Raw genomic sequence first — 25,510 nt, forward strand, 5'->3', positions numbered from 1 at the left:
TCCAACTCACTCCCCGTCTGACCCCTCCCCTCCAACCCTGTCCAACTGCGGTGCCCATTCTGCCCCTGAAACCTGACCAACTCCGCCCCCATCCACCCCTGCCCCCACCCCAGAGAGAGAGAGAGAGATCATTTGGAGACAGTGCCTGGGCTGTCAGCAGCCTTTCAGTAAGCGAAGTTCATTTTAAAATCATTGTAAACAAAAGATTGCGACCAGTGTTGGAAACACCTCTTTGATGTAATGTTTCTATCTGGACCTTGAGATCTCCTTCGGCTAATCCGAAATTCGGATAATTGATGTTCAGGTAATCAAGGTTCCTCTGTATATTGCTTTTCCTTCACTGTTGCTGGGTCCAAATCTTGGAATTCTCTCAGGGCATTGTGGGTCAACCCACAGCATGTGGACTGCAGCAGTTCAAGAAGGCAGCTCACCATCACCTTCTCAATGGCAGCTAGGGACTGGCAATAACTGTTGGCCTAGCCAGTGATGACTATGTCTCACAATTGAACATTAAAAAACAAGTAGATTGGAGTCCCCTAATATTACTGTACTACCCTTGCAACATGCATCTCTAATTTCCTGATTTATATTATATCCAGAATTAACACTACTCTTTGGTAATCTGGAAATAACTCCCACCATCATTATATACTTTGCTCTCTCTCTCTCTCTCTCTCTCTCTCTCTCAGCTCCAACCAAACTAATTCTACTTTTTGATCTTCAGAACTAAGATCTTTTTTTCAGTAATGTACTCACTAATGTCCCCAGTGTGGTCTCTGCAACGCTGGGGAGATGAAACTCAGACTGCGTGAGTGCTTTGCAGAACCTCTAAGTTATGTTCAAAAAAATGATCCTGAGCTTCCAGTCACCTACCACTTCAACACACCACTGTGTTTCCACACCAACATTTCTGTCTCAGCCATGCTGCAGTGTTCCAGTGAACCTTAGCACAAGCTCAAAGCATAACATCTGATTTTCCTCTTAGGACACAACATCGAGATCAAGAATTTTACAGCCTGATTCGAACCTTCCGTGTATTTTTTACCCACACCACACTCAGTCCTGTTATGACATGGGTTGCTTTTATGACAGTCACCCATTTTCACCTACTCCTCGGCCTATTATCACAATATATGGATTGCTTTCAATGCAGCTCACTCATTTGCTCCTGCTCTTTGCTCTTATTATCACTTATGCAGCTTTTCTTCTGACCTGGCCTACTATCCATAACCTCCTCATTTATCTACCCCTTTCATGTCTCTCTGTCTATCTGTCTCTCTCTCTCTCTGTCTCTCTCTCTCTGCCTCTCTCTCTCTCTGCCTCTCTCTGCCACTCTTTCTGTCTGTCTCTCTCTCTCTCTCTCTCCCTGTCTCTCTCTCTCTCTGTCTCTGTCTCTCTGTCTCTGTCTGTCTGTCTATGTGCCTCTCTGCGCCTCTGAGATTACTACCTTTTGAAGTTCTGCTCTTTAATCCTTTTTCTTAACTCTCTAAAAACACCTTATCCCTGCTCCTACCAATGTCACAGGTACCAACGTGGACCACAACCTTCAGCTGGTCAACCTCCCCATAAAAATGTCTTGCAGCCTCTCCTCAACCCTGGCACCAAGGAGGCAACATACCATCCTAGAATCATTTCTGAAGTTGCAGAATCATCTATTTACCTAGTAATTGATTCTTCTACCAATATTGTTCTTCCACTCCTTTTTCCTCCTCTTTTATGCAGCTGAGTGACCTTGGTGCCATGGACTTGGCTCTGGGTGCACTTCCCTGAGGAATCATCACCTTCACTAATATTTACAATGGAAAACTGGTTAGTGAGAGAGAGGGAGAGAGAGAGATTCAGGGAAGTCTTGCACTGCCTGCCTGATCCTACTACAGAGCTGGAAATGTGTTGCTGGAAAAGCGCAGCAGGTCAGGCAGCATCTAGGAAACAGGAGAATCGATGTTTCGGGCATAAGCCCTTCTTCAGGATCCTACTACAGGACAACCTCAGTTATCCGAACATCGATTATCCGAACGAGATCTCAAGATCACGATGCTTGGGTAAACTGCGTTATCTGAACATTCGATTATTCAAACATTTGGTTATCTGAACAAACTACTACCCCCACCCTGTGCCGTTGAGATAATTGAGGTTGCCTTGGTAGATAGTCTGGTGGCCACTCCTTTCATCTCTGCTTGCAATTCTTCAACCTCTGGTGGGACTGCCTTCCTAAATGTGCTCTCCATGAGGTTCTCAGCTTTGCTGGTGTACCACAATGACTCTGTGAGTTCTAAAACCCCAGGCTCAAGTTTAGCAGGTTTTCTGCACAAGAAACACTGATGACATGTTCCAGAATGCCTACTGCATGCAAGCAAGTTGTCCCGCTGTGGCTTAATATTATTTTGTAGACTATTTACTGTACATTGGAGATTAGAAAGTAGAAAATATAATTGTTCATCAGTTTCTCAACAATCCGTTCCATCCTGTGTCCTCGAGTCACCTTTTAATTCTGACATCATATGTCAAAGGTTTCATGCAGTAAGAAATGGTGACCATTGTGCACCTTCCTTAGGTCTGATGGGGAATAGACCGAGAAGTTAGTAGTTATATAACCTTTCCTAGCAATCAAACAGGATGATTTTGTAATTAGATTAATAGTGCAACAATGCTATTTTGAACATAAAGGGACAAACATTAATTATAATTGAGAATACCACCCCATTGATAATAAATTAGTTATGCCACCTCAAAACTGCACTATAAATATTGAAAGCACAGGTTTTAATTTTAGATCTGGTAAACTCTGTCCATTTTTCTCATTGTAGAGGTCTGAATATCGCAGGTTAGTTATGATAATTCTCCCCTTGACTGAGGCAGAGTCATCTTGCTAACTCTGTAGTCTTCACTTGGGGAATTAGGATAATTGTTACCTTAATAGGAGAATATCTGACTTAAATATTTTACTGTAACTGTAATTGAATTTAGAAAGTCAATTCTTGTGAAAATAAAATTACATTTTCTATTTTTAATCGCAAGCTTTTAACACTATGACTTACCATCTCACCCAATGAATTGTATGTTCAGTTCTTCCTTAAATGTCTGTCATTGTTTTTGACTTGCTCATTCACCAATCTGACTGTGTAGTGGGAAGGTACATAATTGAGGATCATATTAATAACTTTAGACATTATAATTTGCTGAAACTGGGTTTGTTACCTGGAGGATGATAATATTTTCATCTGGTTTATTTACTTTGGAGACAATTCGATCCATTTCTCAGACTCAGTGTCTTTAGACCTATCTTTCTTAGTATGTAATTGAGAAGGGTTATTTGTAAAGTATTCCTGAATTGGAATTGGCACCAAAAAGATATGAGGATTATAAACACCACAATGTAAGCTTCATATAGTTGTGATTAACTCCCTTCATGGCATTGACGACTTTATGTTTGTAACCTTTCAGCTCTTATTTCTCTAGTCTTCAAGCTCTGACTTCTTGTATATTGCACATTCCTTTCAGCATGTTTTTTCATACCATTTAGATCTTACATTTTGAAGGAAATTTTTTTTCGCATTTCTTTCTCTTTAAGAAGTTCTTTTAAACATTGACTAAGATTTAATGATTTGTCCTAACATTTCCCTGTTTAGCTCAATGTCAGTTTTTGTCTGATTACGTTTCTGTGTCGCAGATGATTTCTGGCATTAGGTTGCAATATAAATGCAGGTTGCTTTTAAATTTCCCATCCTGCCCTGTATTCTGTTTATAAAACCGTAAGATGTACAAGCAAAAGTAGGCCATTCAGCCCATTGAGTCCAATTTGCACGACTGATCGAATAATCCTCGCCTCCACTTTCCCGCTTTCTCCCCATAACCCTTACTGATTAAAATCTCTCAGTCAACCTTGAAGATACTTAACAACCCAGCCTCTGCAGCCCTTCATTTCTGGAGAATTCGGCATGAATTTCTTGGAAAGGAAAGATTGCTCTTCTAACTATTGACTTATAAGTAACGACCGAGAAAATTCAATCGTGATATTTGGAATGACAAGGGCAGCTGTGTGTTTTGATGAAAGAATAAATTTTGGAAGTTGGGATGACTTTGACTGCGAATGTATTGAAGTATCTTCAAACAATATTTTTTATTAATGAAAGGTCACCACAGTGCGTAACCAGATGCCATGATATAGAGGTGCCGGTGTTGTATTGGGATGGACAAAGTCAGAAGTCACACGACACCAGGTTATAGTCCTACAGGTTTTTTGAGATCACAAGCTTTTGGAGCGCTGCTCCTTCATCAGCCTGACAAAGGAACAGCGCTCCAAAAGCTTGTGATTTCAAATAAACCTGTTGGACTATAACCTGGTGTTGTGACTCCTGACTTTGACAGAACTAGAAGAGTTAGAGGAGCTTGGTTGAAAAGTCTATTAACTCATTATAAGTGGTGGAAATACAAGTGGAACAGGGTAGGACTTCCAGTTGCTTCTTTGACCTCCCCATGGGTCTGTAAGAAATCCCAGTTGGGAGATTGGCGAGGTTCCTATTTCTCTTACGGTGTAGCAGTGATACCAGTTTCACCTGTAACCTGCAGGTGGCAACTTGATGCTGCTGTGTCACTCTGAGGGGAATTCTCCAACTTTATTCCCCAGGAGTGGGCTTTCCAGTTTAACTTGGAAGTATTACTTTGAGCTCTCCAGTTTCCAGAAGGAAACCTTTAATGCATCCACTGGATAAAATTGTCACAGTTGCCTTACTACACCTGAGTATCCACACAGGGCTCTGAGTAGCATACTTCCACAGCTCAGTAGCATTTCTTGACATGAATCAACAATGAACTTCTTTCTCTTTCAGTGTGCCCACTATTCTTTGTTATACCTTGGACAATTTCAAAGGTTATCTATGAGAATGAATGGTAAGATTTACTAAAAAGGAAATTAATTCCTTTATAACACTATTAATAGTTGAATCAGTGTATTGTTTTACATTCTTGAAACATATTCAATCACCTTTGAAGTTTGGGTCACATATAGACATGATTGGCGGTGGAGGGGACTGGTTAAAAAGGCATTTAGCACGCTTGTCTTCATTACTCAGTCCTTTGAGTACAGCAGTTGGGACGTCATGTTGAAGTTGTACAAGACATTGGTGAGACTTCTTCTGGAACACTGTGTCCAGTTCTGGTCACCCTGCTATAGGTTGGATATTATTAAGGTGGAGAGGATTCAGAAAAGATTAATCAGGATGTTGCTAGGTATGGAAGATTTGAATTATAAGAAGAGCTGGATGGGCTAGGACTATTTTTAGTAGAGCATAGGAGGTTCAGAGGTGATAGAAATTTATGAAATCCTGAGGGGTATAGATAGGGTTAATGGTGGCTGCCTTTTCCCTAGAATGGGGAATTTCAAAATTAGGGACCCATTTTTTAAGGTGAGAGGAGAGAGATTTAAAGAAGACATGAGGGATAAAGTTTTACAGAGGGGGAGGTCCTTTTGTGGAATAAACTTCCTGAGGAAATGGTAGATGTGGGCACGGTGGGACCAGTTTAGTTTGCAATTATGTTCAGCATGGACTGGTTGGACTGAAGGGTCGGTTTCTATGCTGTATGACTCTATCGAACAATCTCTCCGACTTTTCAATGAAACACAGGAAATGTTTCTAAACTGATCACTGACCTCTCTCCCATTAGTCTTTCACTCTCACTTCATTGCTAATGTTGGTATCTCTCTTAATCTTGTAAATAGTCTGGTTATCAGGGTCCTTTTGTGCATTTCTTTTCCTGCTGATGTTTCAAATTAACAATTTGAAGGTCACCACTAATAATAACTTGGTTCCAATATCTTCCTCTTCCCACTATGCTCACTCCAATGAAATCAAGGTTCCTTGCGCAATCTCCTTGGTGGTTTCCTGGCACTATTCACCATCTGAGACTCCTGTTCCTACCACAAACCTCAGCCTTTTTAATTATAGTTTGTCCTTGCTGATTCGCTGATTTACCCAGCCTTACCTATTACACTTTCCAACCTTTAAACGTAGTCCTTAATCTTCCTTAACCTGAGAAATGTATTAGCATCATTTACATGTTAAGGCACAGACAGAGTCCATTAGTATATCATTTCTGTGCCGGTCCTAAAACAAAAGAACACTTATTAAGAATGCGTTGTTACATTTACATGTTGGCCTGGTAAGCAGTAGTAAATGTGAGGAAGCTAGCTTTATGATTTTGAGTGAAGTTACAATCCAGAGGACTTCAGCCCCAAGCCATTTCTGGGTGCGCCATGATTGCAATGGCAACGGGAAGAAACATTTTGTGCTGAGTCCCTGCCTTTCCTGATGTCAGGGAATGTAAAACAGCCTTGTTGCATGCTAAACATGAGGTCTTTCCAGCCATTTTTAATTGGGTATAATTGTGGCCTTCTAAACTTTCAGTGTAAGGTGGTGTTTCAGTGATTAGATGTATAAACTATTGAAAATATTCAACAGGTCTGGCAACACCATGGAAAGAGAAATAGATTTAATGCTTCAAGTTGATGTCCTCCTCCCCTCCTATTCCTTTCTCCCAGGATGCTGTCAGACTTACTGTATATTTTCCAAAGTTTTTCTGTTTTTATTTTTCATTTTTGTCTTCTGACACTTGTCGCTGTATGCAGTTTCTTTTATTCACTCATGGGATGTGGGGATCACTGGCTGGGCCAGCATTTATTGCGCATCCCTAGTTGTCCCTAAGGAGGAAGTGGTGAGCTGCCTTCTTGAATCCCTCCATTCCATTTAATGTTAGTGGACCCACAATGCCCTGAGGGAGGAATTCCAGGATTTTTATCCACTAAAAGTGAAGGCGATATATTTCCAAGTCAGGATGTAGGGACTGGGAGGGGATCTTGCAGGTGGTGATATTCCCATATATCTGCTATCCTTGTCCTTCTAGACGGTTGTGGGTGTGGGTCTATCTAAGGATCTTCGGTAAATTTCAGCGGTCCATCTTGTAGATAGTACACTCTGCTGCTACTGAGCATCGGTGGTGGAGGGAGTGGAATCTGTGGGTGTGGTGCTGATCAACCAGGCTGCTACTTTGTCTTGGATGGTGTCAAGCTTCTTACATATTGCTAGCGCTGCACCCATCCAGACAAGTGGGGAGTATTCAGTCGCACTCCTGACTTAATCCTTGTAGACGTTGGACAGGCTCTGAGGAGTCAGGAGGTGAGATATTCATAGATTCGTAGAGATGTACAGCATGGAAACAGACCCTTCAGTCCAACTCTTCCATACCGACCAGATATCCTAAAATAATTTTAGTCCCATTTGCCAGTATGTGACTCGTATCTCTCTGAAACCTTCCTATTCATATACCCCTCTAGATGCTGTTATATGTTGTAATTGATATTCATTTAATATATTCTTGAACATAATACTGATGTACCAAATACCTAATTATGTGTGAACTTAGCTATAACATTTGGACACTAACACACCAGCAACCACACAAGAGTGTATACAAAAAATGTAAGTACAAAAGAAATATAAGCTGGAATAGACCGTTTGGTTTTTTAAGTCTGCTCTGCCATTCTGAAATAGCTTGGCTGACCAATTTATAGCATCCCTTCTTGCAGAGTCCAGTGAATGAATGAAAAGCACAGTGTAAAAGCAGAGACATAAATTCATTAATGACTCAGGAAAAGATCATTCATCCCATTGTATACACACCAGTTCACATCTGGAGAGCAAAAGACATGGGGAGAAAATTAGAATATATTAACAACAACAAAAAAGTGCATAATTTCCTAAACTTCTGAGAATTAATACTTTTTTGAAAAGTTATGATTTACAAAAATGTTTTGTGTATCAGGTGCTGGGGAACAAACAAGCACATGGGAATCTGGTGGATCATCAGGGGGCCTGTGATATTTGCAATAATAGTGAGTATTGAAAGTAGCCTTCTATTGGGAGATGTGTAAGTAAAATTTTTTAAACAATTTAATTCTCACCTATCCAATTGTTTTCACATTCTGTTCAATGAGCAACCTCACTTATACTTCAGAAATGCTGTATATGGTCTTTACTGAACATAATGGGTTTGGAGTCCAATGGTTTACACAAATAATTAAACCACACTCTCAGGCTTTATTGTGTATAAACATATCTAATACACTGTTCTCAAGCCCTAGAACACAGAAACATAGACCCAGATGTTCTCACAGCCAGATGGTTGTTCCTGTGCAGATAGGAGTTTCCCAGTCAGAACCTGCAGAATCTCATTGGAGCAGATTCTGAAGGAATAGTGAGAGAGATCGCAGATTCTTGCTAGGAAAATTTCCTTACACTTGGAACCCTCTGAAGTATCTGTTTAAATCAAATAATTTAGACAATTCTGGCTAACTAAAGTGAATAGTTTCTCAAGGGAGGGTGGCACTGTTTCAGTGGTTAGCACTGCTGCCTCACAGCACCAGGGATCCAGGTTCTATTTGTGCCTCATGCAACTGTCTGTGTTGAGTTTGCACATTGTGCTCATGTCTGTATGGGTTTCCATCAGGTGTTTGTTTCCTCCCACAGTCCAAAGAAGTGCAGATTAGGTGGATTGGCCATGCTAAATTGCTGCATTGAGGAGATTCAATGATCCTGTGAAAGTCATACAATGAAACACATTGCCTAATTCCTGAAGAGCTATTCAACTGACCCCATACTTGACTCACATTTGTCTAAGTACACCTTTCACAGACCACTTGCACCTCAAGCTCGTTGACTTGATATTGCCACCCCAGAAACGTCAAATTCTCTCTTTCTTCTCGCTCTCTCCTTTCTTATCTTCGCACAAACGTTGAATGCTAAATTGCTCATAGTGTCCAGAGGTGTGTAGGTTAGGTGGGTTAGCCATAGGAAATGTAGGATTATGCAAATAAGGTGGGAGACTGGGTGGGATGCTCATCAGAGGGTGCAGACTTGATGAGTGGAATGGCCTCTTTCTGCATTGAGGAGATTCAATGATCCTGTGAAAGTCATACAATGAAACACATTGCCTAATTCCTGAAGAGCTATTCAACTGACCCCATACTTGACTCACATTTGTCTAAGTACACCTTTCACAGACCACTTGCACCTCAAGCTCGTTGACTTGATATTGCCACCCCAGAAACGTCAAATTCTCTCTTTCTTCTCGCTCTCTCCTTTCTTCCTCTGCTCCAGACATAATATTCCTCTGACCCCAAACCCTCCCCACTCTGGACCCAATACCTCCACTTCTTCTGCCCATTACCTTTGTTTCAGACCCCATTCTGTCTTCCTTGTACGTGCCACTAATCCCCTCATTCCACATCCAGGGACCCAGCTGCTCTTCCTGCTCCTGACCAACTGCCACCCATTCCCTGCACCAGATCTGATCTTCCAATACTGACCCTATCTCTATCCTGCACCTGGAATGTAACAGCACCCTGTCTCCTCCGCCAGATCCAGTCTCTCCCAGAACTTGACACCCACCCTCTGCCAGACCCCATTTCGCACACGCAACCTGACTTACATGAGATATTGCATTATATACCTGGCCCTTTTGCCACCTCGCATCCTGGCATCCTACCCCCCAGTACCCTATCTCTACCCTCTTGGCATGCTTGCCACCTACCACAGTACCACCTGGGAACCTAACCCTACCTCACTGAGTTATTGGAGGAAGTGGTAGAGGCTGTTAAAATTACAACATTTAAAAGGCATCTGGATGGGTATATGAATAGGAAGGGTTTTATAGGGATATGGGCCCATTGCTGGTAAATGGGACTGGATTAATTTAGGAAATCTGGTCTTTATGGCCAAGTTGCACCAAAGGGCCTGTTTCCATGCCATACATCTCAATGATTCTATTACTTTTCTTGACTTTTTATCCACCCAGCTATTTGGTACCCTACATCCTATCCTCCTGGCACCCTACCCCTCACCTTACTGTTCGATAGCAGCTGTCAAAATGGCTATGTGTGATTCTGGACCTCTGAATTTCAAAATACAGCAACTGACTGTTTTGAAAAGTTGGTGAGTTAAATGAGTATGTTGAACTGTGTCCAACTTGGCTTGACAGTGAGCACTGTGATCTCTTCATCAGTACTCTGAGATTTATGATATAAGGCAGGCTGCATTCTAGGTATGTCCATGCTTTTGGATTAGATTTATAGATTAGATTACCTACAGTATGGAAACAGGTCCTTCGGCCCACCAACCCTCCGAAGAGAAACCCACCCAGACCTATTTCCCTCTGACTAAAGCACCTAACACTATGGGCAATTTAGAATGGCAGATTCACCTAACCTGCACATCTTTGGACTGTGGGAGGAAACCGGAGCACCCAGAGGAAACTCACGCAGACACGGGAAGAATGTGCAAACTCCACACAGACAGTCGCCCAAGGCTGGAGTCGAACCTGGGACCGTGAGGCAGCAGTGCCAACCACTAAGCCACCGTGCCACCCACAAAGTAGACATAAACTACTCAAAGAGGAAAATATTTTCACAATATCATAACCAAAATTAATTGTATTTCAATGTGCGTTTTCTTCTTTCCTGCAGATGAATTTCTATGTCTTCATAAAAATTTTGAAAATGTTGCTTTCAAAACTTAAAGCCCAACAAATGCGATTCAGTGATTACAAATACAGGTCTGTATCTTCATGCTAACACAAGTGGGCTACTGTCTTTATGATACGTTGGTGGGTAGGAAATGGGTCTTGTGAAGCAGTGGTGATATCTTGATCTCTGTGGTAGATGACTTATGTTCAAATCCCATCTCAGGACCTGATGAGCACATGGATATCCAAAACATATTTGTTAGCAGCCTAGACATCCTTCCAATATACTTCTGGCAGGTGGCAAAGTGGGCAAGGCTTCTGCTTGTCTTGATGTGGACTGGCACAAACTACAGCCCATGACAACAGGCTTTCAACCTGTTCCAGGAAAATCTAGCTTTTCAAACAGGAAAACAGCACATTCTTTGCCTGCATCATGTGCCACTAGGTATGAGCAAAGAAGAAGAAGGTACTTGCTTATGGACTATGAACCATAGTCCATAAGCAAGAATGATTGTCTCTCTATTACAGTCAGTGGGGCATATAACCTAAGATTCCCCATAGGCCCAACTGAACTAACTGCCCCACATGTTTATAATAAAAACTAAGATGTACCGACCTCAGAGGTACCAGAAAAGAAACTTGGAGATTCTTGACTGTCTAAGGTACTAACTTTCACTGGATGTAATCACTCAGGAAGCCTGAGTGGAAAGGAATATAGTTTGTGGTTGAACATCAAAATAGAGCCACTGCTCTTGGCACACAAAGGATAGTCACTGCCCAAGGCAGACAGTTCTGGAGACCCATCCTGAGTCTGCCATATAAAGGGCTCAAGTAATGACTTCCAAAAAGGCAGGCAATTGCGTGTTACCAAGGGAACTCATACTCCACAAGTTCCCTGGGGATATTAATTAATGATTCCCCATGGACTTTGCAGTGGTAATTATACAGGTTTATGGTAATCCATACTGTAGTTACTCACCAATATCATGGCAGCAAGGCCAGCTTTCATTTCTCTACATTGATACAGAGACTGTGAGGAGCACATTCACTTCAGGTCTTGCCTCCGATCAGTTCCTTTTTTAATGTGACCAAGTGTCTTATACAGTCCTCAATCAAGTATTAACCCTTTAAGACTCAAATGCGTAAGTGTCAGGATTAGAGCTGATCAACTAAGGTACTTTGTTTCATCATGACCATGTTCTTGCTACACTTCCTCCCAGGTTACCAATTGTGTAGATGATGTGATTACAGTTGATGTAGTCTCTATGGATTTCAGCAAAGTCTTTAACAAGGTCTGTAACAGGAGGCTGATAAAGAAGGTACAAAGGCCCATGGGATTCTGGGTAACTTGGCAAGTTGAATCCTAAATTGGCTAATTAACAGGAAATAGAGGATAGTGCTAGAAGGCTGTTAGAGTGACTGGAGACCAGTGTCCAAAAGCACACTGAAGAGATCAGTACTAAGTCCTGCATTGGTCATAACATATATAAACAATATAGGAGGGAATGTGAGAGGGATGTAAGTAACTTTGGTGGTGACATGAAGATTGGCTGGCTGGTTGATAGTGAGAAGAAGATCTTAGGTTTTTGGAAATTGTAGATGATTGGCCAGATGGGCAGATGAGTGGCAGGTGGAATTTCAACCCAATAAATGTAAAGTCATGCACTTTGGAAGAAGTAATAAGGCAAGGGAGTTCTCATTGGGGGCAGACTGCTAGGAAGCCCTGAGAAACTGTGAGAACCTGGAGTGCTTGTGCACACATTCCTGAAGAAGATAGGATGGATGTAGTTAAGAGGGGATCTGGGATGCTTGCGCTTATCAGTCAAGGTATAGATTATAAGACCAGGCAGGTTACATTGAAACTGTGCAGGACTTTGATTAGTTCACGTCTAGAGTACTGTGTGCAGTTCTAACCACCTACGATATAGGAAATACGTGATTGCATTGGGTGGGGGTGGGGCAGCAGAGAGTCACCAAGATGGTGGCTGGGTTGGAGTGTTTCAGTGAAGAAGAGAGGCTGGATAAACTCTGGTTGTTTTCTATAGAGCAGAGAAGGTTAAAGGGAGACCTTAGAGGTGTGGAGGATTTGAGGGGCATGGACAGGGTGGATAGGAAGTAGCAGTTTCCCTTATTTCATGTGTCAATAACAAGGGGACCCACTATAAAGTGAAAGGCAGAAGGATTTGATGAAACTGTTTTTCACCCGGGGGTGATGGGAATCTGGAATGCACTGTTTGGGAGAGTAGTCAAGGCAGAAAACCTCACAACTTTAAAAAATACATGGGTGAATGCTTGAAGTGTCGTAACATTCAAGGCTACAGGCCAATTGCTGGAAAATGGGACCAGTGTAGATTTGATATGGCTTTGGTGGTACAGACTTTTTGGGCCAAAGGACTGTATGACTTTGTTACTTGTTTGAAAGGGTGAAAAGCTCAAGCAGAAGGTTGTAGCATAACTGATGGAACAGAGTCAGAATGCGAGAGGATCAAGTACTATCACCACCTTCACTGGCCACAGACTAAGCAATGAACATTGCCATAATGACCAGAACTCACTGCTTCGTGATATACGGAAGATGCTCTCAGTTGTTAGATCCTATTGTCTCTGAGCACTTACTACCTTGGAGAAAGTGAGGATTGCAGATGTTGGAGAAAGTGAGTCGAAGATTTTGCTACTGGAAATGCACAGCCGGTCAGGCAGCATCTGAGGAGCAGGAGAGTTAACGTTTTCAGCATAGGCTTGTATTCCTGATAAAGGGCTTAAGCTCTTAATGCAGATTCTGATTAGACTCCCTAAAGTGTAGAAACAGGCCCTTCGGCCCAACAAGTCCACACCGACCCTCTAAAGAGTCACCCACTCATACCCATTTCCCTCTGAATGATGCACCTAACACTATGGGCAATTTAGAAGGCCAATTCACCTGACCTACACATCTTTGGACTGTGGGAGGAAACCGGAGCACACGGAGGAAACACACACAGCCACTGGGAGAATGTGCAAACTCCACACAGCCTGTCACACGAGGCTGGAATCAAACCTGGGACCTGGTGCTCTGAGGCAGCAGTGCTAACCACTGAGCCACTGTGCCGCCCTACTTCTCCTCGGATGCTGACCGACTGGCTCTGCTTTTCCAGCACCACACGCATGTACTACCTTGTCCTGCAAGAGATAGGGGAGTGTATCAATGAAAGTTGTGCAGTTATGTTTTGGTGATGCCCGAGCCCCAGTGTGTTTAAACCATGAGGTATGCATGTGAGTCTTATCGCAGTGCTGTGTATATGTGTAAGAGCATCGTGTAGCATATGGGTGTTATGTATGAGTCCTGATGATAGGTTATAAATGACTAATGGAGTCATGGTAAAATAAGTAGTGTTTGAAGCTAATGGCACAGTTGATTAGATGTGGCATTGACTGACGTTGAACCTTGTGTAGGGTAATTGGCCCTCTGTCAGCCTTGCATCCAGCTCCTTGAAGTTTGAGTCCTGGTATTGACCACCAGGGCTATCTTTCCCTCCATTGATTCCTGAGTGTATGTCTGGTGGGTCTCCTGATCCCTATAGATATGGAACACCCCTTTCCATCTCCTTCTCCAGTATGTCAAAGAAGCTTGGAGCATTACCCCCCACCCCCAACCCAATTACCATTCTCCCCTAGGTCATATTCAATGGCCATCTGCTCCAATCACAATGAACCTCCTTTTGAGAGGTCTAGATAAGTTTTAAGTGCTCCGGACTAGCTTTAATCATGTTTGCCGCAGACAATAGTGTTCTCCTTCCCCAGCTTCCAGCCAATCACAGTGTGGCCAGCACCAGCTGGACTATTCAGATTCTTTAAAATAGCAGAGAGCATAAAGTTCATGCATTGCCTGCATTGCTGCGGAAACATGCCAGTTAATGATTCATGATTCTTCAGCCTGGTTTTACAGGCTCTTGAATTTCACCCTGCACTGTCTCTCTGCATCATTGATGAATGTTCTGCTCCATCTCTATAAATATGATTTAATCCTTCTTAGTAATGTTCTTCCTTCATGGAAATCGTGTAGAGACAAATTGTTTGGGGATCTTTACTGACGCCAAAGACGGGATTACATTAGTATTAAAGGCTCCACAAGGCAGTGTTTGTGCATTTCCTCCATTTTAACCTTGTATGGTCTGACAGTCAGCTTCACTCAGTTACTCCCAAAGGATACTGAGTTCAAGCACCACTCCAGGACTCGGGAAGAACAGATTCAGTCAGTGTTCCTGCTTCATTGCATTTTAGTGACACAAGTGGGAAAACCTATGTGCAGATTTTACAGTAATTGACCTTGCCAATCAAATTCATGCATGAGGTATATTGCCATTCATGTGAGAGGTTACAGAATTGTGAAACCATGCCCTCGGAAGGAGACACTCTCTTGAGGACTGAAGGGGAAGTAAAGAAATATCCTTAAGGATTTGGTATTTATTATCAATGTATAAACTGCTCGAGGAATGCATAATTTATCACTAAAACAAGTGTCAGAGCTTTTGGAAAATATGCTTCCAATTATTTTATGGTGATAACTGAGCCATTAATTTTAGAAGAAATGATTTTGGACTGGGCTGAGATTAAGGATGTCTCTGTCTCCTGCTGATTGATTGGCATTGCTATCCTGGGATAGGCAGATTACCAACTGTGCAACTTAAGTTGGACAGTAGCTAAAGTGATGTATTTCTCAAACATTAGTGTGCCAGCTGTCAGACAGAGAAATTTAAAATGTTCTATTCCAGTAGAATTGAGGCCTTCTAACTTAAAGAATTTCCCCAAAAACCAAAAGCATTTTTTTGTCACTCCAATGTTTTAGGTTGGCCAGATCGACCCTGGTTCTGATACCTCTGCTTGGGATCCATGAGTTTGTATTCATCTTCCTGATAGACGAGCACATTCCGGGTTTCCTGAAACAAATCCGGCTCTTTATTCAGCTCGTGTTCAGCTCCTTCCAGGTACAAGCAAGATTTCTTCAATAATATTCTGGGCGTTTATGTGAGTAAGATGCGTATTAATTCTTTGGCCAGAATGTTAAGAATGGTGATGAGCTATTTGATTTATTAAAGCTCATATTTCAAACACAGTTTCCAGGCTAATCTATATCAAGTCACTGTGACTTATTTACTTTATTGAGTCTTGGCACATGGGCCTGGCATGTATTCCCTAACCCAGTTGATATTGAGGTTCTGGCAGTGGGATTTCCAATTAAACTGTTGTGGTCTTTGTGGTGCTAGTGGTCGAATGGTCTAAGTAGGATTTTGACTTGAGTGACAAGGAAGAAATGGTGAAATATGATAAAGTGGGGATGGCCTCTGACTTAGAGGGAAACTTTCACATGTTGATGTTTCCAAACACTCATTACTCAGTCCTTCTAGGTAGCACAGATTCAAGAGCTTGAAGCTGAGGAGGCAAGCTGCTGCCATGCATCATATCAAGAGTTAGCACTGTACTCCTTGTACAATGGAAGAGGTTAACATATAGGCTTTATTCTCAAATGAGAGGCTAAATGTTGAGGTACAGTAGTTCTGGGTGGCAGGGTAGCTCAGTGGGTAGCATTGCTGCCTCTCAGCACCATGGACCCAGGTTCGATTCCCAGCTCAGGTGACTGTCTATGTGCACATTCTCCCTGTGTCTATGTGGATTTCCTTCGGGTGCTCTGGTTTCCTCCCATAGTCCAAAGATATGCAGGTCAGGTGAATTGGCTGCGCTAAATTGCCCATAGTGTTCAGGGAGATGTAGGTTAGGTTCATTAGTCATGGTTAAATATAGGGTAGGGGGAATGGGTCTGGGTGGGTTACTCTTTAGAGGGTCAGTGTGGACGGGTTGGGCTGAAGGGCCTGTTTCCACACTAGGGATTCTATGATTCTGTGGTATAACATAGTGGTCTTACATGCAAAACCAAAAATAGTAAATCACAATATTGACCACAAAAGGATTTAATAATTCATTGTGTGCAACTGAAACATAAGTACAATTGTTATTAGAAATTTGTTAAAACCCAACTGATTCACTCATGTCCATGTCCTGTTACCCTCTTACAATTTGACCAATGTGCAACTTTAGTTTTATATTGAGGTTGCCTCTTGATGCTTTCTAACGTAGTCTGACCAGTCATTTAGTTGTAAAAGCATTCACCACTTTTATGATGTTGCAGCTGGGGAGCCATTCTTGCTCACAATGTCCGCATCCTGCAAATAAATATTTCAGAAAAGCTTTGATCACCTCTGAGCACCTACATGGAAAAATGTGTTTTAAAAAGAAACTGCAGATGCTATGCAACTCCAACATGCTGGTAGAATATTCTCTGTTGGATGACATTTAACAGCATGATCCATTTACGGAAGAAATAGATCAACACCGCAATATTTATTTGGTTGACCATATTCTTTCTGTATGTCATTGCTGTGGTCCAGTACCAAATGGTGATGGGACAACATGTGGTTTGATATTAAGTAGACAATGTACAGCAAGTGATAATTCACTAAATATTAGATCAAAAACTGTGTTTGTCATTTCTTTTTAATTCTGGCACAAAGCACACCTCTGGTACTTGACTATATTCTTGTGTATAAAAATAAACTGAACCAAAAGGGAGGGACCATCTTGGTATTATTTCAGTCACAGATTGTCTGTGGGCTGAGGAAATCCCACAGGGGGAATGGTGAAAAATCAAAATGAATCATACTGAAAAATAATCATTGCAATCAACTGTTACTATATCAGGCCAACAGCAGCATTCTGTTACATTTCATATGCGTAAATTGAGTTCTTCACCTCAGCCATGTAATGATAGCATATGAGAACACCTTAAAAAAAAACACATAATGATAGTGAAAACTATTGCTCTGACAGCAGTGATGGTCATCCCTTCATATAAACATTTTGAATCTGTCTATCTCACGTAGGAAATCACAGATCAACAACATTTTTGTTTTAAAAGAAAGTCAATAGTATCTCATTTTTCTAACCTAGAGCCATCTTGTTATTGACATCTGTCTCTCTGCAAAGATCTCTCATCTAAACCTCAAGTGATTTTTCAACCTGTTTAGCTGAAAATTAAGGATCAGTCAACACTGTCTTTCTTTGGTAGTTAAAGGTAAAACTAGGGGTTAAAGAAATACCTGGCCATACCGCACTGGACCTTCCATTTATCTAGGACCTTTCATATCCACCAGATGCCAAAAAGAGTTCCACAACTGGTTGGGTATCAGTTGAAACAGTGACCTTGCAACCAGCAGAAGATCCCACCAGTAGCAATTGATAAATAATCAGATAATGTATATTAGTGGAGTTGGTTGAGGATAATTGTTGGACATTGGGCAAACTTTGCTGTTTTTCTTTGAATGGTGCTTTGGCATCTTACATTTATTGGATCAGACACATTGGGTTTCACAGCCCTTCCAATTTGCAGCACTTAGGATCCAAAACTAACATCCAATTTTATATTAAATTGCCTGTATTTAGTGCATTGTCCAACTTATGAAGTCCTTTAGGACTTGAGTGAAGAATCAGTTGTACCTTCATTTTTATTCAAGCCTTATCTAGCAGTTCCACAACAGACTGAAACTGCCTGTACTTGCATTCCCTTAATAAACAGCTTACATTTAATCACTGACTTAAAGTTGTCATTATTGTGGACAAATTTGACTCCTAAATTTTGTGCCAACGCTTCATCATTGAGCTTTTCGAATTGACTAAGGAAAACTGCTGAATGATACAGATCACATGTTGAACCCGCTCTTAATAACCCTTTCAAACTAAACAGAAGACTATGTCTGTCAATGATACATGATGCCACTGTAAAGACTTTATGTGCAGATTGTAGGAGTTTCAATGTTATAGTGACTGCAATATCAATGTAGGGTAAAACAAAAGGTTTGGAAACTTCCCTAATCATGGTTGATTTTTTACAAAAAAAGAGTACGATGGAATGAGATTCCAGTGCAAGCCTGTTACAACAAAATAACCCTTGGTGGACCAATTTTTGAAAAGTTGAATTTGGTTTGTGGCATGCATAGACATGGTTACATTTATTGCCCAGCTCTAATTGCCCCTAGAATACAAGTTCTCTCAAGCCTTAAGGGACTTTATAAGTTGGTTAGTGCTCTGAATGGTGAACTGTAAAGGAGCAAATATATATTTTTAATATAACAAATTTGAGGAAAACTATTTTTCTTTATTTACAATATTATATCTGCACCTAATTGACTAATCAATGCCAAATCCACTGCAGCTTTAGTACACTGTTAAGTGGAAAGTATCTGGCAACAATTCAATGGACAACAATAGTCTTTTCTTCCCCTGCAGGGTTTTCTGGTGGCCTTGCTATACTGCTTTGCCAATGGCGAGGTAAGGAATTGATTGAATATAGTCTCATTGTACACATGTCTCCATAATAACGGTGTGTTAATTGTGATAATAAATTTTGTGTCCACAGTGAATCAGGGATACTTCAGGTTGGATACTTTGGAACAATTTTTCAACTGACCGTAAATAGATCAGTTGGTTTATTTTGAAGAAAATTGCAAATGGCACAAATACCTTATTGCTTTATCTGATTTATCAGTGGTTTTATTTACTGATTTTAATATAAGACCACCAAACATTTTTATACTGTCTGCAATTTGTATACGTGCTTTTTCTGTCTAAGACCAAAATAAAGCCGGACCATTTTTTGTGCGTGCATGTATGAATGTGCACACTTTCCCCACCTCTGTGTTTGGCTTTGTGTCTATCTGCATGTCCTATGCAAGTGCTCCCTCTGCTGGACTGAGCTTTTTATGTATAACATGCACCATGTACTATGCAACCTTTTCAGTAGAAAGCATACACCAACTGGTATTCACTACACTCTCCGATTCCCACACAGTTTCTGTGAGATTGCAGTCGGCTTGTCCTCCGATACTCCGCCTTGCAAAGTTCTTCACAATTTCACTTGCTCACTGCACTGGTTTTCATACTGAAGTTGAAAATAAAGTACTGTGGGTGCTGGAAACCTGAAATAGAAACTGGAAGTTCTGGAGAAGCTCAGCAGATCTGTCAGCATCTGTGGAAGGAGAAACATTAACGTTTTGAGTCCAGTGTAGTTCTTCCTCAGAACTTCAGATGTTCTGAAGAAGTGTTATAGAGATGTACAGCATGGGAACAGACCCTTGCCTCTTTCTCTATCACCACAGACGCCACTAAACGTCTTGAGTTTTTACAATGTTTTCAGTTTGTATTTTTGAACTGAAGAGTCCACTCAACCAAGATCAATTTTATACAGCCTTAGACCCTTGACTTTTATTCTGGAATCTGACCTTCGATCTCCTCTCTATTCCCCAGTTAACATCAGAATATATTTTTCCTAAGAATCTTTTATCTATTAGATTTTCTTCAATGATGATGGTTGGCCTATTCAAACATGTTTTTTGTTGCAGTATTCTGGATCTCCATATTAGCGTGTCTCTCCTTTAGTGAGTGCTGAATCTGTGAACATAGCTTATCCTGGCTTAGTGCCTTCCATGGATATGCAGAATCTTTACATTAACTTGTTGCTTAACCTGCACACCTCTCTTCACATTCAGTGATAGTGACATTGGTAAAATCAGATTGTTCATTTCCTCAGCCATACTATTTCAAGGTTGCTTCTCAGCTTCTCAGCCTGATCTTTGTCCCTGTCAGTGAAAATTCTCTTTGAATTTCCTCATCTTCCCAGTGTATGACATGAAATTATGTCTTCTTAGCATCTGACATCAGAATTCAATCCGCAATCATTGTTTATTCACCAATCTATGTTGCACTTTGAGTGCATCAGTTAAGGGTTTATCAATTACCTCAATTGGGATATACTGCTCATTTGATATCAGATTGTGTGTTTCTAATTGTCTTGAGAGATAATGGTGCAGGTCTAGGAATTCTAAGAACCAGGTACTGTTCTGGGGACCCAGGTTTGAATCTCAGCACAGCAGACAGCAGAGTTTGAATTGTTTGAATCATAGAAATTTACAGTAGAGAAGGAGGCCATTTGACCCATTGTGCCTGTACCAGCTTCTGAAAGAGTTACCCAGCTAGTCCCACTCTCCAGCCCTATCTCTGTAGCCTTCTACCTTTATTCCTTTCATATATATATAAAAATTGAATAAAAAATTGGAACAAAAAGTTAAATAATTGCCATGAGACCATTGTAGATTGTTGCAAAAGCCTATCCAGTTCACAAACACCCTTTTGGTTGACTCATAACTGCCCTCTGAACTGGCCTGTTAAGCCATTCCTGTGAATCAAAACTGCCAGGAGGCATCTCATCATTGGCCTTTCAAAGGAAACTAAAGATAGGTAATAAATTCTGATCCAGCTATTGATGCCTACATTCCATGAATCAATTTAAAGAAATGTTTTCCGTCTAAATTCTAATCATTGTTGATAGCAAAACAAAGAAATTCTGCCAATCCAGTATAGTCATCCTGCTGACAATAGAACAAATTTCTAAATCAAGAAAATTAAATACAATGATTTCTGTCCTCTGCTTGTCTATGAAATTTTCTAATGGTTGTCCTTTCAAAATTGGCTGTTCAGTGACCAAATTTTTGTTAGCCATTATTGACTGTGATTCCATGACTTTAATTAAATTGACTTCAACTATTGGAGAAAGATTCAAGTCAAAACATGTTCATACACAAGAATATGAATTTTTGATTGTGAAGTGTTAATATCAAATTTTGTTAATATGGTGCCAAATCATTGTGGACTTGTTGGGCCAAAGGGCTTGTTTCGACACTAGGGATTCTATGATGATGATTCAAATAGCTAGGAGGTAAAGGTAACAAGGCAAATGTGCTGCCAACCCAATTAATTGTGTTTAAATGTATATGAACCAGAGTCAGCCAGGTATTATCTGGGTTTTATAGTAGTGGTTGGTTGACATAAAACTGTAACTGTTAGCCAGTGACCATGTACAATGACACCCAGATCATACTGTGCCACATAATTCTCTCTCCATTTAAATGATATTCTGATTTCTTATTCTTCTTATCAAAACAGATAACCTCATATGTTTCCAGATTATTTTCCATCTGCAAAATTTTTGTCCAAGCACATAACCTATTTATATCCCTTTGCAGAATCTTTCTGTCATCCTCAAAACTTTCTTTCCTATCTTTGTATTGTCAGCAAATTTGGTTGCAGTATGCCTGGTCTCTTCATCCAAGTCATGAACATGGATTGTAAATAGTTGAGGACCCACCTATAGAATAGTTGATCCTTGTAGAACTACGCTAGTTATAGCTTGTCAACCTGAAAAAAAAAATTATCCAGACTCTCTGGTCCCAGTTTTTTTTAAGTATCAGGAGAATTCTGGTACCACAAATCTGACTATTAAAAATTGATCAGTCAAACTTCCCATTTTCAGCGTGGTAGTTGGGTCTGAATTGAAAGTTGGAAGAATATGCTTGAATTGAAGGCAGGATGCATTAAAAGCTTGCCTGAGGATTTGGCACTGTGTTCAACATTTAAAAATAAAAACATAAATTATCCATAAACCCACTTCCATGCTGTTGTATGTTCTGTACCCACATTACCCTCCACATCAATCTATGCATCCTCAATACCACCTAAGTAGAGGCATCAAGTCCATGTCATTGCCCAACGCATCTGCAAGCTGTAATCCTTGCCATCCTCATTCCACATTAAGCATGATGCAGTATAATGAGGCGGCTTTCGTGAGCTACTGGTGTAGGAATTGAACCCACTCTTGGTACCTCCTGTACCTTTCTCTAGTTATCCAGGCAAATCACGCCCAGTTCCACCTCACTGACATCTGTCCCAACACCCCTACTGTTGTTAAATTATTAGACTGTTATTGGACATCCAGCACAGAATGAGCAGAAATTTCCTCCATTTGAATATTGATATGAAGTTGAAGGTATGTACTGTACCTTTGAGAGAGAGTGAATGCTGTTTTGCACTGAGAGCTGACAAACACTTGTCATATGACTAGCTAGCAGTCTGAGTGTACTGGAAAATAGAAAATATATAACTTTTGGCTATGAAATAGATACCTGAGTTGGTTGCTATTTTGCCAATAATTTGAATTTAACCACCCAATTTAAATTATGCCCCAGGATACTAAAATCAACTAGGAGAAAGTGAGGACTGCAGATTCTGGAGATCAGAGCTGAAAAATGTGTTGCTGGAAAAGCGCAGCAGGTCAGGCAGCCTCCAAGGAGCAGGAGAATCGACATTTCGGCATTTCTGAAGAAGGGCTTATGCCCGAAACGTCAATTCTCCTGCTCCTTGGATGCTGCCTAACCTGCTGCGCTTTTCCAGCAACACATTTTTCAGCCAGGATACTAAAATCCAATCGAGTTTGGATTTATTGTTTTTGCCAACATCGAACTAATGAGACGATTCAATGTTCAGGGTAAAAAGAAGCTGGCATTTTGAAAGTTAGCGAGAGTAATTTCCATTGAGAAAGACTGCTATTCAAAAACACTCTATCGAAGCTACCTTTTTCATAAAAAATAAGAAAGAAGATGACCCACAGAGATCTTCAGCTGAAAGAAGAAATATACTGGAGATGACAGCCGCTGTGTGGCTTTGCAATTAAGTTGATGTAATTTTGATGTGTTTTTTTTATTTGAACAGTATGTTGTTATAGAGTTGGAGGCAGATAATAAACAGTTAAGAGAAAGGGGGGCTTAGAGTTGTAAATAGTTGTTGTAACAAAGCTTGAAGCCATTTTCTTCAGCTTCTGTTCCATTCTTGAAGTCCATCCTTCTCCCTGTTGACTATCCAAAGGTCAACAGGGTTATTTGTACTTTGGTGTCATATTTGATTCAGATTGCACTTCTCTCCATCACTAAAATCACCTGATTTAATTTGGTTTGATTTATTATTGTCATGTGTAGTGTCAAATATTGTCTTACAATACAAATGCATCAGGGTAATAGAATAGAGTGCAGGATACAATGTTACAGCTGCTAAGTAAGTGCAGAGAGATCAACATCAGAGGTATCTTCAAAAGTCGATAAACATGGGGAGAAAGCTGTTCTTGAATCTTTTTGTATGTGTATACAAATGTCTTTACCTTCTGCCTGTTGGAAGTGGATGCAAGAGAATATAACCAGGGTGGAAGGGGTCTTTGATTATGTTGATTGCTTTCCTGAGGCAGTAGGAAGTATAGATGAGGTTAATGGATGAGATATTGGTTTCTGATGGACTGGGCTGTGTTCACAACTCTCTGTAGTTTCTTTCTGTCTTGGGAAGTGTTGCCATAACCACACTATGATGCATCCAGAAAGGGTACTTTCAATGGTGCATCTATAAACATTTGTATGATCCTTTATGTACATGCTGAATTTCCTTAGCTTCCTAAGGAAATAGAGGCTTCCAAATCCATGGCATTGTCCAACTCCTCTGCAGCTGTAATCCTTGCTCCCTGCCTTTGTTACCTCAGGAATTGACAGTTCACTCCTGGCTGGCTTCTCCTATTCTTCCCTTTGTAAACTTGAGGTGATCACAAAATGACAGAACAACCTCGAATATCTGAACGGATGGGGAGTATTTTGTTCAGATAGCTGAGTGTTGGGATCACTGTTCAGATAACACTCTTACAGGACCTTGAGATGTTGTTCAGATAATCCGAAATTCGGATACTTGATTTTCGGATAACGAAGGTTGCCCTGTATACTGCCTGAGTCTTGAGTCACACAGATTAACATCTCACCTCTGTGCTCTTTAACCTCAGTGGCTTCCAGTTAATCAATACATTCAACTTAAAATTCTCACCCTTATCTTCAAATCCACTTACGGTCTTGCCCCTCCTTATCTCCTTTAGCAATCCTCCTAGGTATCTGAACTCTTGGCACTCTGACCTCTGGAGAATTGCTGATTTTAATCATTCTATCAGTGGTGGCTGCACCTTCAGTTGCCAGAGACCCTAGACCTAGAATTCCTCTCTAACCCTCTTTCTCTCATTCCTTTTTTATGGTTCTCCTCATAATCTACCTCTTCAACCAAGCTTTTGGTCACCAACCCTAACAAGACTCCTTTTCATGTCTTACAGTCCAAACCTACACAGCAGCTTAGACATTTTACTGCAGGAAAGCATGTTTGGTGCAAGATCCTTAACAGAGAATCTGGAATTTATGTGGGCTACTTATTTCCTCAACTGATCCGATTGAATGGGTAATATAGACCACAAAGTCTGAATCCGGACGTGTCAGTGAGAATATCAAATTTCAAATCTAATGTTGATCTTGCCTTTATGCACTTCCTTTGCAGCCATAACTTTGTATTCCTTGCTCAGTTCAATCTCTCCATGGTCTTTCTGTTTGTATGTTATGATCTGTCTGTACTGCACACAAAACAGATCTTTTCATTGTACTTAGATACATGTGACAATAATAAATCAAATCAAATCAAATCCAATAATCAATGTCAAATCATACACAGAAAGCAAAATAAAGAGAGGGGAAGAAAGATAGGATTATGGGAAAGACATAAGATAAGCATTAAAAAGCTTTTTAAAATATCTCCACCAATAATTAACATCTGAAGGAACTTTATACTCATTAGGGTTCATTTTCAGCACCAGAGAGGCTTCTGTCCATTCTATTTAATAGATGCAGTTATCAGGCATTAACTGAGGACTTGCATGTCCTCTTATGAATAATATTAAGCCATTGGTATGTCCAGGCAGCAATGCTCTAGGGTGTCATTTGGTTTGACTGCTTACCCTTCTTCCATGGTTATTCCATGCCTAGGTATTGCTGCATTCATTCCTGATGAAGGGCTTATGCCCAAGATATTGACTGTCCTATTCCTCCGATGCTGCCTGACCTGCTGTGCTTTTCCAGCTGCAGACTTTTTGACTCTGACTCTCCAGCATCTGCAGTCCTCAATTTTCTCTCAGTTCCTGCATTCATTGTCCACCAGCACCCTGGAAGCCTTCCATTACCAATGGCCACTGGGAGAATTGGAGTGTGTCATCAACCTTAGAAATATCACG

General features: G+C 40.8%; 1 protein-coding gene across 1 annotated transcript in view; it reads left to right on the top strand.

Moving 5' to 3' along the window:
• LOC122561916 (glucagon-like peptide 2 receptor) overlaps nt 1-25,510 on the top strand; it is a 73,073-nt gene that overhangs the window by 45,646 nt on the left and 1,917 nt on the right. The window contains exons 8-12 of the mRNA XM_043714242.1: nt 4,830-4,890; nt 7,819-7,888; nt 10,517-10,605; nt 15,341-15,479; nt 18,832-18,873. Of these exons, the coding sequence (XP_043570177.1) occupies nt 4,830-4,890; nt 7,819-7,888; nt 10,517-10,605; nt 15,341-15,479; nt 18,832-18,873 (401 nt within the window). The remainder of the gene's footprint in view (nt 1-4,829; nt 4,891-7,818; nt 7,889-10,516; nt 10,606-15,340; nt 15,480-18,831; nt 18,874-25,510) is intronic.

Source organism: Chiloscyllium plagiosum, chromosome 24 (assembly GCF_004010195.1).
Source record: "Chiloscyllium plagiosum isolate BGI_BamShark_2017 chromosome 24, ASM401019v2, whole genome shotgun sequence".
Lineage (NCBI taxonomy): Eukaryota > Metazoa > Chordata > Chondrichthyes > Orectolobiformes > Hemiscylliidae > Chiloscyllium > Chiloscyllium plagiosum.